Below are 13,148 nucleotides of genomic sequence, written 5' to 3' on the forward strand. Positions count from 1 at the left end.
AAGCTGTCATACTTCCCCCAGCATAGTCACTCTTAGGGCAGCGTAGCTGAAGCTGTGGGTTTATCTTTCTGTTCCTAACTACTCTGACCATAAGCGATTTCGAAGAGGAACGTTTTAAGCCTGGACTTAAATGAAGAGACTGTGTCAGCATATTTAACATGGGTCGGGAGCTGATTCCATAACACAGGAGCTTGGTAGCTAAACGCTCTACCTCCTACAGTACTTTTAGAGACTCTTGGCACCACCAGAAGGCCAGCATTCTGAGAGCGAAGAGCTCTGTTTGGATGATATGGTTCTATAGCATCTTTGAGGTAGGATGGGGCCATGTCATTTATGGCTTTGTAGGTCAAGAGTAGAATTTTGAATTTGATTCTAGACTCGACGGGGAGCCAGTGAAGAGACTTCAGCACTGGCGTAATGTGCTCTCTTCTTTTTGTTCCTGTTAGTAATCTTGCTGCTGCATTTTGAACCAGTTGAAAGCTTTTTATGGAGCTTTTAGGACACGCTGCAAGCAGGGAGTTACAGTAGTCTAATCTAGTCGTTACAAATGCATGGATAAGTTTTTCAGCATCACTTTTAGGCAGGATTCTTCTGATTTTGGCGATGTTGCGCAAATGGAAATAGGCTGTTTTACAAGCTTGATTTATATGAGGTTTAAATGAGAGCTCCTGGTCAAATAAGACTCCAAGGTTTCTTACAGTAGAACTGGAGGCTACACTAACATTGTCCAGTGTGACTATCTGCTCAGATAGAGCGTCTCGTAGATGCTTAGGGCCAAGCACAATGACCTCGGTTTTTTCAGGGTTAAGAAGCAGGTAGTTTAGTGTCATCCAGGTTTTTATCTCCTTCACACAAGTACTAAGTCTGTCTACTTGATCGCTCTGATCAGGTTTCATTGATAAATACAGCTGAGTGTCATCTGCATAGCAGTGGAAGTTAATGCCATGCTTTCTGATAATGTTGCCTAATGGTAGCATATAAAGAGTAAACAGAATTGGACCGAGTACCGAACCCTGTGGCACACCGTAAATTACTTTAGAGCTTGGTGAGGAGCTCTGCTTTACATTAACAAATTGGAACCTATCAGATAGATAGGATTTAAACCAGCTGAGGGCTGTTCCTCCAACACCTACATCACATTCTAACCTCTGCAGTAGAATGTTGTGGTCAATGGTGTCAAACGCTGCGCTGAGGTCCAACAGAACCAGGATTGAGACCAGTCCATCGTCAGCGGCTAATAACAAATCATTTGTGACTTTAACTAGTGCAGTTTCAGTGCTGTGGTGGGCTCTGAACCCTGACTGGAAAACTTCAAATAAGTTATTGTCCTGCAGGTGGCGACAAAGCTGTTTTACTACAACTTTTTCAAGGATTTTAGAGACGAAGGGAAGATTTGAAATAGGTCTGTAGTTTACCAATAGGTCGGGATCTAGATTAGGCTTTTCAGAAGAGGTTTAATGACTGCATGTTTGAAGGACTGTGGAACATAGCCACTTTGGAGTGAAGTATTTATTATATTAAGAATAGGGTCTATAATTAGGGGAAGAATGTCTTTGAGGAGTCTGCTTGGAATGGGGTCTAGGACACAAGTTGAGCTTTTAGAGGACATAATGGCTGAAGTTATCTCTGCTTGATCAGCAGCTGTGAACCTTTCTAGGTTTACAGGTGGATTTATATGGGACGTTAGATTTACAGCTTGGGCTAGTTCAGGGCTAATAGCGGGGGTAATTTCATCTAATTTATCTCTGATTGTTTTTATTTTATTATTAAAAAATAGGAGGAAATCATCAGAGCTAAGTGTAGCTGGGATTGAGGGCTCTACTGCACTGTGACAGTTTGTTAGCCTAGCTACAGTGCTGAAAAGGAATTTAGTGTTACTTTTGTTGACTTCTATTAGATTTGAATAATATCTGGTTTGGGCCTTACGCAGAGCCTGCTTATAGGACAGCAGGCAACTTTTCCATGCTTTTAGGGATTCTTCGGTGTGAGAGCGACGAAATAATCCCTCTAACTTTCTAACTTTTTGTTTATGTGAACGCAGTTCTTGGTTGTACCATGGGGAGGCGCGCTTTGGCCTAATGACCTTCTGTTTTAACGGCGCGACAACGTCAAGAGCAGACTTCAGAGAATTCATGGTCAAGTCGACACATTGATCACTTAAACTGGGACTAAAACTGTTCTCAGCAGGATCACATGACATGTCACTGAATATTGGCTCTATTATTTCTTTGAATTTTGAGATAGATTTTTCAGATATTGTCCTTTTCATTATAACTTTATTTTGTGGGACTGGATGATCTTTAAGAATAAACTGAAAGGTAATTAGGAAATGATCTGACAATATAGGGTTTTGAGGGAGGACAATGAGGTCACTAATCTCTGTTCCATACGTTAGGACAAGATCCAGAGTGTTCTTGTGAGTGTGAGTCGGTTTATTTACATTCTGAGTGAAACCAATGCTGTCTAACAAGGCGCTGAAGGCATTACTGAGAGCGTCATCACTCATGTTCACGTGGATATTAAAGTCTCCAACTATAACTATTTTATCCCAGGCTAACACTAAGTTTGATATAAAGTCAGAAAACTCTGTTAAAAACTCTGAATAGGGACCAGGAGGTCGGTAGATAACTATGAACAAAACTCCTTTTTGGTTTTTCATATTTGGACATGCGATTGACAGCATAAGGCTTTCAAATGAGTGAAATGCATTGTTAGTTTTAGGGCTCATGAGTAGGCTTGAGTGGGAGATCACTGCCACACCACCACCTCGGCCTGTGCTCCTGGCAGTCACAAAGACGTGACAGAAATCACAACACAACACATAAAAGAGAACAAAGATCATCATAGCAGTCATATGAAAAGAGGCCTGTTTCACATCTTCCAGATTCCCCATGTTTAGTCCTGACTCTGGCACCAGCAGGAGGCCGGTCCATGTTTAGTCCTGACTCTGGGCACCAGCAGGAGGCCGGTCCATGTTTAGTCCTGACTCTGGCACCAGCAGGAGGCCGGTCCATGTTTAGTCCTGACTCTGGCACCAGCAGGAGGCCGGTCCATGTTTAGTCCTGACTCTGGCACCAGCAGGAGGCCGGTCCATGTTTAGTCCTGATTCTGGCACCAGCAGGAGGCCGGTCCATGTTTAGTCGTGACTCTGGCACCAGCAGGAGGCCGGTCCATGTTTAGTCCTGACTCTGGCACCAGCAGGAGGTCGGTCCATGTTTAGTCGTGACTCTGGCACCAGCAGGAGGCCGGTCCATGTTTAGTCCTGACTCTGGCACCAGCAGGAGGCCGGCCCATGTTTAGTCCTGACTCTGGCACCAGCAGGAGGCCGGTCCATGTTTAGTCCTGACTCTGGCACCAGCAGGAGGCCGGCCCATGTTTAGTCCTGACTCTGGGCACCAGCAGGAGGCCGGTCCCTGAGGTCCTCAGAGTCTGAGATGGTTCATATGGCACTAACATATTCATATATTTGACCTGGCTCTTGTCTGCAGGTGGAACAGTTGCAAGCAGAACAAGCAGGCGGCTAATAATCGGGCAGTGACCAACAACCAGATGGTGACCCCAGAGGGAGAGAAGCTGCACAGCGACAGTGGCATCTCCGTGGACAGCCAGAGTCTACAGGAGCAGCAACAGCAGCAACAGCTACAGCAGCAGCAACAAGCCCAGGCAGAAGTACAGAGCCAGCCGACACACGCACAGGAGCAGATAGGTGAGACTCAGTTTACAAAGAAAGAAATGTATGTGGACTTTTTACTCACAAAGGTACAAAGGTGTGTAATGTTTCATCTCGCCTGCAGAAACACCATGGATGTGTTATAGCTTTGTGCTGGATGTTCTACAGTATCCATAGCAAGCATTCATTTAATTACCTGTATCATACACACAAAAAGGGGTCATGATGTGGAAGATACTGCTGTTAAATATGGAACTCTATCACATCTCCATTATTTTCTGTGACAATTTGGTATTATTTCCATCTTCAGATTTCAAAAAGAGAAACCTGTGTTACCGGTTGCTTTTAAGTTCAATCTGCACCAAAATTATAGGTTTAGTTGATTTCAAGCTCTGTATTGCCATGTTTGCCAACGTTTGTATCACTTACAGCTACATATGTTGGCCCGGTTTGAGCCCAGTTTAACTCTGATGTAGATTTGATTTAGTTCATGTTTAGTTCCAGGTTCAGTCCTATTTTAGTCCCAATTTTAAAGTGGTGTTTTGCACGCACTCTTTGCTTCTTTCCAAAATTTGGAAAGAAGCAAAGAGTGCGTGTTGTCCACATGTCGGTTATAGGGATTCTTTTCCTCATCCGCCTGTAAATTGTTAATGTGACTGAGTCTTGGCAAACTAAGAATGTTCTTCTGTTTATCAAGTACAATTATTCAGTTTCGGTTCACTTTAAACATGCACCTTCCATGGATATACTTGGAAATCTATATCCGGGTAAAAAAAAAACACCAGGCCAAGCTTCAGGTTAGATCTATGGAGAGGCGAGTCTGCTCACGGTAAGAATACATGTTATGTTGAGCAATAAAAGCACCTGTAATTGATTATTTGTAAGATGTATTATATATTTGATGCCATACTTCAGAACAGGGGCATTTGCACCTTTAAACTACATCTTTTTCAATGTCTTTACAAGTTGAAATGCTCTTTTCCAACCCCATTTATCCTGTTAACATTCTGATAAGTTCAGATTCTTACACAAGCATAACTCAGCTCCGCCCTTCAGTCATTAATCGTACCGACATGTTCGGCCGATACGTCGAACACGTGCGGCGCTTTATCAGCATTGTGAAAGTATTTTCCCTTCGCCTTTGTGGATTGAGATCAAAAGTGATATTTTACTCGTGACTCGAATAGCGCTTCATTGCCAAGAGAAGATCAGTGGGGCTGGATCCATCAGTCATGCACGCAAACACTCCACGAGATATATCTTCACCCGTCGGAATGCGAAAAGCTGCTGCGAAGGGAACACGCTCAACATTAGTGCTCACGGTTTTGTTGTTATTTCGGCCGCCGGCTCCTTAATGACACATGTTCCTGTTTGACATAAATATTAAGAGTGACAGAAAGTTGACACTGTCCGTTACTGCAACTGCGCATGCCATTCTAACGGCGTACACGGGCAGGGGAACACCATACGCTTGATCCGTAGCGGCCGGTACTACTACTACTACTGCTCTATATTTGTCCCACAGGGTGTTTGAAGTATTTCGGGGCGTGTCTGTATGTGCAGATCTGGCGACGTGGCAAAATCAAACTTGTTTTGTAAGATGAACTTCGTACAAGCCATCTGGATGAGGCTAACACTGGAGACGTGTGCGGCATGTGATGTTGCTCCTCTACGGCACTGCGTTCAGAGACAAACGGGGAGAGTGTTTCAGTGGAATTACATCACAGAAAATCAGCTTCGGGTCTGAACGTTTTTATTACCGAAGTTTGTTGTCTCACCTGCCCAGTTTGTTCTTAAAGTTGGAAGACGTAATTTTTCGACTGTGAAAGGAGGAACTGTTTAAATTTGTCTTGACTATAATCACTAAGGCTTTGGCACGTCACTAGTGTTCACATGCACGTCACTAGTGTTCACATGCACGTCACTAGTATTCACATGCACGTCGCTAGTATTCACATGCACGACACTCGTATTCACATGCACGTCGCTAGTATTCACATGCACGTCACTAGTATTCACATGCACGTCGCTAGTATTCACATGCACGTCGCTAGTATTCACATGCACGTCCCTATATTCACATGCACGTCACTATATTCACATGCACGTCATTAGTATTCACATGCACGTCACTAGTATTCACATGCACGTCGCTAGTATTCACATGCACGTCCCTATATTCACATGCACGTCGCTAGTATTCACATGCACGTCCCTATATTCACATGCACGTCACTATATTCACATGCACGTCATTAGTATTCACATGCACGTCACTAGTATTCTCATGCAAAGCTTTAGAACAGTTTTTTACAACAGGGAAGTGCAGCGGGATGAACTCACAGCCAATCAGATCTCATCCCAAAGTGTAAAATAGCGACGCACAGAAACACAAGAGTTTGGGTCAAAAAGATGTGTTACAATAAATGCGGACAATGTGCAACTGTTTGACTGATAAAAAGTGCTGATTTAGTAACTAAAAACTTAATGCAGAAATTAAGTGTGTGGCACATTTAGCTGCTAATGACCACAATTTATAGTTTCATGCAGTGTAGAAAAAAAACATATGCTAATTATATATATTTTTTGTTAAGATCCAATTAAAAAGCACAACCAGCTCCTCACTAGATTAGGTTAAAATTCTATGATTAAAACAAACTTGTGTCAATATATGGCAGCTAACAGCATAACAGCCACTGAATTTGATCTTCCAAAACATCAGATAGCTTTTTCCAGTCTTTTATAATGTGTAAGAACAGCCTGCCAATTGTGAAAGAGCAATATTATGTCAGAACTAACCGAACAACTGCTCAGCACTGCCATAAACAATCCTACTCACTGTGTCCTTGATAGTCTCCGTTACTTTCTAATGAGCCTGTGGAAAAAAGTCATTCAGTTTTGTTTTTCTTCCACTCGGCGGCAGAACAAAAACTATCAGCAATAAAAGGATGAATTCCCTCTGTGATTGGTTCAGTGTTTTGCAGACTGCTCTATTAACCTTGGCACCTCTTAAAGTGATCGGCTCATTAGCAGGTGTTAGGAGACAGGATGCAGCCCGGGCCCCACTGCCTCCCAGAGTCACATCCAGCACCAGCATTTACTATGTGCTAATTGGCAATGGCACTGCCTGTGGGCACAGAAGCCCTTAAACAAAGCAGCACATGCTCTGAAGTGCAAAGACCTCAGCTTCTCGAAAGCCAGTAATGTCCAAAATACTGCTATAAACCCCTGATTATTAAAGGAGGATTTCCTGTTCTCATTTAGAATATTTTTTTGGCAGCTGAAGTAATAGGAATACTTCAAGTAAAAACTAATCTTATAAGCTTTTAAAAGCAGCTGTAAAACAGTTAAAATGCTAAACAGTTTGAGTGACAGCGCTCAGAGAGATGGAGAGGGAGGCTAGTCCCCATTATAAACACCCTCCTCCTCCTCCTCGCTCCACTCAGAGATGTGCATATTGAATGTGTTTAAATGTTAAATAAGATTTGAAGACTTCATCCATTTCTCTCACTCCTGAGTCCATGTCCTGCGCTTGACCTCGGCACAGATTTGATCAAATGAAGCGGTTGATGTCGAGACAGATGGAGGTAAAAATATAAACAGATCTGAAGAAGGTTTATTATTTTAGTTAAGTTACTTATGCAAAAGCACAGATATAGAAGAAAAAAAAATACTCAAGTAAAAGTATCACATCAAAATATCTACTTAAGTATTCATTATATAACATTTGACTTATTTGTCATATAACATTTTACTTTTAGAGTAAAAAAGTATTTAACACAGATTTGAGAATGACTAAAGCGTCAAATGTGGAGATTATTGGTCAACAAAACTGTAACTACTGAATTGATAATGTATCCAGTTGTTTTTAAAAATGCATTCTTATTTGCTGAAGCCACGAAGCTCGACTAAAATGAGCCTCATTTCAAACTGAAGTTCTTAAACCCTTTTGAGGACAAAGAGGCTGGACTCTTTGTGAAGCTGACCCTCTGTACTTTTGGCCTCTGATTTACTCCAATTATAAATGTGAATAAGCTCTGCACAAAGGAAAATCTGATTTTAAAATGTGCTTTGATTTTTTCTTTGGTAAATATAAAGAGCAAATGGTGTAACCTGACAATTCCTCTTTTAAAACTGAAGCAAATTCGACTAAAAAATAGTTTTAGGGACTTAAAAAGTCCCTAAAGTGAAATCCATATAAAAGTCCTATTACGGTAAATGTTTTAGAATTTTAGAGTAATTTTTCTATTTGTTGTTTTGGAAGCCCCTCCCAGAGGGCAGGGCAAAAATAAATAAATACATAAGTCCGATGGCCCAACTCATCGAAACAGGTTAAAACCTTCAGGCAAAACCTTCAGGCAAAACCTTCAAAGAAAAGTACTTTTCAGTTCAAAAATGCAGTGCAATAACAAATACAGATACCTGCTCTCAAATGTAGCGAAGTAAAAATAAAATGTATCCACAGGAAAATGTACTTAATTAAGGAAAATACATAGATACATATGTACAGTACATTTGTACTTTGTTACTTTCTGCCACTGATCTTGATCTTGACAGCTTGTCTAGATTATATTTTAAAACAAAAAAAAGCAGCATATTGAAATTGTGACATAGAAAACTAACTTTTTCAGGTCACTCTTGAAATGGAGGTCTCAATCTCAACAGATTCTCACCTGCTTGAATAAAGGTTAATAAATCAATAAATATAATCTGAATGAAGTAATATTATTGATTTATTTACTTTGTACTAAACTAAACTATCTTGTGACATTCTCTGCCACTGTCATGATTAAATAGTGTCGGCCTTTGCTGCAAACACAACGGAAGGGTCTTTTAGTGGGATTTGGAGACATGAGTGATGAGAAGATGAAATAAATGTCTCACTTATGACACTCTTAACGACTGTAGCGGGGCGCTTGTTGAAGTCTGGCGACGGCAGTGTGTCCGCCCGCGTCATGTGGGCAGATGACAGGCGGCAGTGACGCAGCCATCGACTTTCACTGCAACTAGACCCCAGCCATATGACTCATGTACATTATACTGCTGTGTAAAGTCAGTAACGGCAGCACTGGCTCCTGGTGTCCCACTCCACAGACATTGTTTTACGGGTAATAGACTTTAAGGAGACGTATTATGCAAAGTGATGAGCGTCTCGAAGTTGTATTTTGATTGATTACTCTAATTGCCCCTTAATTGACACTGGTTTCTATATTTTCCATATTTAATGTTTATGTCAGATGCTCTTTCAAACAGAAAACCTCTTGATGTGTATGTTAAAAGGGGACATATTATGTAAATGGTCTTTCATGAGTCCTCAACCATGTTATAACAGTTTCCCTCATCATTAGCCGACACAAAGTAATTGTATTTCGACCATGCACGTTTGAGCAATCCTGCATCTGAGCCTTGAGTGCTCTGAAAAGGTTTCAACTACCACCAGTCTCCGCCCACTGCTCTGTATTTACTGACTGTGATTATTTTTAAAAAGGGCATACTTTTTTTTTTTTCCAACAATATATGCAAGGGATGTCAAGGTTTGTCAAGATTATTTAGGTCACAATATAAGTAAGAACCAAAACATTATATTCAGGATGAATTTAGAAGTCTTTTTAGTTAAATTCATTGTCCAAAAAATAGACCTAAATGTAAATCATTTTTTGTATCTGGCTGTTTTAGTCAAATATAACTTTATTTTTCCTTTCAGACCGTTAAATTTCATAAAGTTGCTCACAAACTTGAGGAATAATAACATGTTAGACCATGAGAATGAAAGATTTCCCCAAATAATCCTGAATAATTGTTAAATTGTGATGTTTTTTCTCACAATAATCATAACACTAAAATCTTTTATATCGTGACATCCATTATACGTGCTTTTTGCAGTGAAATGTCATCAGTTCAGCAGTTTTGAACAAGAAGTCGGTGAACCTGTTTCTATTATCAAGCTGTTTTAGATTAATATCACGTTTTACAATGAACAAAATGTAAAAGTATGATCTATGTATGATATAGTTTAATATTAAGTACCCCCAAAAATAGAACTAGATAGGTAGATAACGCAATATCACACATACTACAAGATATAATCATACAATTTTGTCCATAACTGCGTTGAGTAGAACTTCCTACAAAACTGTTGAAAGAAACGTGACTTTTAAGTAGACAGAATCATGCAGTTAATCATACAGCGTGCAGACTGTGACTTTAGAGAGCTCAAAAGCCACAAGAACAGAGGCTTTTCCCAGGGGAGCCTTTGTGATTACAACAAAATGATCTCAAGCTCAACCACAATCAACAATTTCAACTTTAGCGTAGCCGAGGGTCCAATCAAGACCGAACACGCGCTCTGATTAGAAGGGAAGAAATCAACTCCGGCAACTTCACGTTTCACCGGAACGAACGACGACTCCTGCGATGACATTGGACAAGGCGTTAGTAGTAAGTAGAACGACCACGTGGCTGATATTATCGCCCCCGGACTCCCACAACGAGGCGCGGGAATGCTCCGAGATGCCAGGTGACGTTGCCGGGTGCTTATATGGTAGCAGGTGTGCGTGGCGTTGCTGGTTTGGATCAGCGTCTCTCTCTGCTCTGTGTCACCGGCGCTGCCTGCGGAGTGTTTGCATAAACAGGAAGGATGAGGGGATGTGGACGCGGGCCATCTGCAGAGACTGTGAACAAAGAGCAGACGTGCCAGGGCCAAAGACGTAACAAGAGGAAGAAGGTGTAGAAGTGGAGAGAGAGGGAGACGAAAAGGTGTAGATTGTTGAATGTACGGGACTTTAAATTGTGGCGCAAATCCAGATTATGTGAAGAGAGTCGAGCGAGCGCTGTCGATATTCTAAACTCACATCGCAAATCATTTTATTAAAGTTATAATCACAATGTTTTATTTAGATTATGAGGATTTACGACAGCAGAGAGGAGAAGGTACGGAGCAAGTTAGATGATAATATGAGACTAAAGGTGTTTAAACTGCCTTGTATACAAATAAATAAGATAAGCCTTTATTCGTCTCATAATGGGGAAATTCCAGTGTTGCAACACAGAGCAGGTACAGAAGTAAATAATAAAAAACACAAAAAAACTCCTAAATGTCTAACTAAGAGTAAATTCCTGTATAAACATCTATTTTTGTGGTCTTGTGAGTGCAGTTTGGGTCAAATGCACGGTTAAGTCGTGGAGATATTCAAACGTTTTGCCAGCTTTTGTCCCCTTTAGTCGATTAATCGATTGGTCTTGGGTTGACCAAGAGCCCTCTTATGCCTGTTTAACCTGGTTTCACCCAAATTGAGCAGGTCATTCTGCTTTTGCATTGAATAATGGACCAAGTAGAAAAGTAAAGTTTTTGTAATTGTGAATTCATCAACATACAAACATTCCTGCTGCACATTATAACTTTATATATGAAGTAGGGCTTGGCAATTCAGGGAAATTCAATCGAAACGTCTATCGTCAATCCCGTCTCATTAAAAGCATGTCGTTCGGAGCAAATTCAATGACATTTTTACATTTCTTTGTGTTTAATGGCATCTACGTTTATTTTTGCCATTCCAGATATTCCTTTTACTTTTCCTCATCACCAATAAAAAGTTGAATCTGATGTAAAACTTGAAATATTTGCCCAAATCCCTGCCCACTTCTGTCTTCTGCGGTAAAAAAAAGGTTGCATTGATAGAGTCCTCCAATGCTCACAGCACTGCACTCAGGAACGCCTCTACATTCTCCGTGCGTCTCCATGGCGTCCCTCGGTCCTCCGCAGGTTAAGAGGGTGGTGGGAAAAGAGGCCGCTTGTCCCTCGTCCCCATTAGCCTATAATGACGGAGCGCTGGGCTTTCACTGACAGAACAAGGACCGGCAGGAAAAAATGACAGAAAGGAGAGGATCGTGAAAGCAATCATTTTAAATCAGCGCTCATTATAATATCCGGTGAACTATTTTTAAAAGAGAGGTATTGTGCTTTTTTTCCAGGTACTTCATATTGAACTGTAACGTTTAAGTAGATCATCATTTTACATTGTGTTCATTGTAAACTGCGGTGATTGTCTACGTTTGCTTGGTAACAGAAATAGGCCCATTAATTTCCTGTTCTAAACTGCAGAACTGACAAGCCCCGCCTCGTCATGATGACGTTTCACTGTAAAAAGCAGCAGATTGTTTTTTTTTATTTGTGAAAAAAGGCAATGTGACATTTTAGAAACCTACATGTGTCACTCTGAGTCTACATTTTCAAAAGATCACAATTATGTTCAGGGATGTGGGTGGACATAGGGGGTAGGTGAAAACAGGTAAGTTAAGCACTACTGTAATAAGGTAAAAGCTCCCTATAAAATATCTACTTTTGTTGCCATTTTGACAGTTCATACAATTTCATCAATTCTCACACTTTAAATAAATGCAATTAAGTGTTTTTTATTCATTCTAATATCAAATTTTGACTTTTGGGAAGAATTAAAAGTAGTATTGGAGAAACGGTAGCAATTATAGTTGTGATTTCCTCATTGTGAGCCAAATAATGGTCTTAATTTGTTAATTTCACAAAATCACATCATAATAATTGTATTGAAGGCAAAGCAAGACCAGTTTGTATTTATATTGCATTAGTTATTGTTATAGTGGTATTCAGAGCGAGACGATTTTCTAACACAACTATAATTGTACTCAAATTTAAAGCAGCGTTTAATATTGACCTTTACAGTGTGGCAAATGTGTTTATTTAACATGTGTTTTAATGGGTGTAAACCTGAACAGTGAGCGAGGATTCACAAAAACAGCCGTACAAAGCGTTTGCGCATCCGCTGCATTTCGCTCTAATCACCCTAATCAAACGACAATACAACTTGAGTGGAACTACTTAGCGCTGCCTACACCACGCTGCTTTAAACACAGGTTAAACTCGAGTCTTTAACAAATTCCCATGCCCCCGTGGCTTAAAAAAACACTTGCATACTTCTCATAACTCTCCAATTCACCGACGCGTTTCTGTTTTTCTTTTGCAGTTGTGCGAGTAGACGGCGGCCCGCTGCCCGACTCCCCGACTCCCCCCGGAGTCTGAAGAGCGCAAGGGACGACGCACACAGGAAGAGGAAGAGCTCACGGAGGAGGAGGAGGAGGGGTGGGGGGCACGCCATGAATGTAAAACAGACTCGAGTAGTTTATTCGGAGCAAAGACTTGTGGACTTGTGCCAGACCATTGAAGGAGACTCTCTATTCACCTGTAGAAACGAAGGAAAACTCAGTGCCTAGACTTCTATGGCAATACCAACCACGAGCTGTACCAACGTCACTGTAGAGGAACAGAAAGGGTTCACATCGTTCATGTTTCAAATTACAATGATCTTAGTTTAACAATCTAATCTGCCGTCGTGTTCAATTACATTTTTAACATCCGACGTCTTCTCATACACTTTCCACTTATCCAGGCTTGAACTTGTCAAATGAGTACACTAAACAAGCTATTCAACTATGTACATTTGGA

The 13,148-nt window shown here is 40.9% G+C and overlaps 1 protein-coding gene across 1 annotated transcript in view; it reads left to right on the forward strand.

The window, feature by feature from the left end:
* The window catches only part of ngfra (nerve growth factor receptor a (TNFR superfamily, member 16)), a 52,584-nt gene extending 39,814 nt beyond the window's left edge, over window positions 1-12,770 (forward strand). The window contains exons 5-6 of the mRNA XM_072442955.1: window positions 3,489-3,706; window positions 12,670-12,770. Coding sequence (XP_072299056.1) covers window positions 3,489-3,706; window positions 12,670-12,725 — 274 coding nt within the window. The 3' untranslated portion in view covers window positions 12,726-12,770. The remainder of the gene's footprint in view (window positions 1-3,488; window positions 3,707-12,669) is intronic.
* Window positions 12,771-13,148: the final 378 nt, after the last annotated feature.

Source organism: Eucyclogobius newberryi, unplaced genomic scaffold (assembly GCF_026437365.1).
Source record: "Eucyclogobius newberryi isolate DKJ021-1_F unplaced genomic scaffold, fEucNew1.0.hap1 SCAF_13, whole genome shotgun sequence".
NCBI classification, from domain to species: Eukaryota; Metazoa; Chordata; class Actinopteri; order Gobiiformes; family Gobiidae; genus Eucyclogobius; species Eucyclogobius newberryi.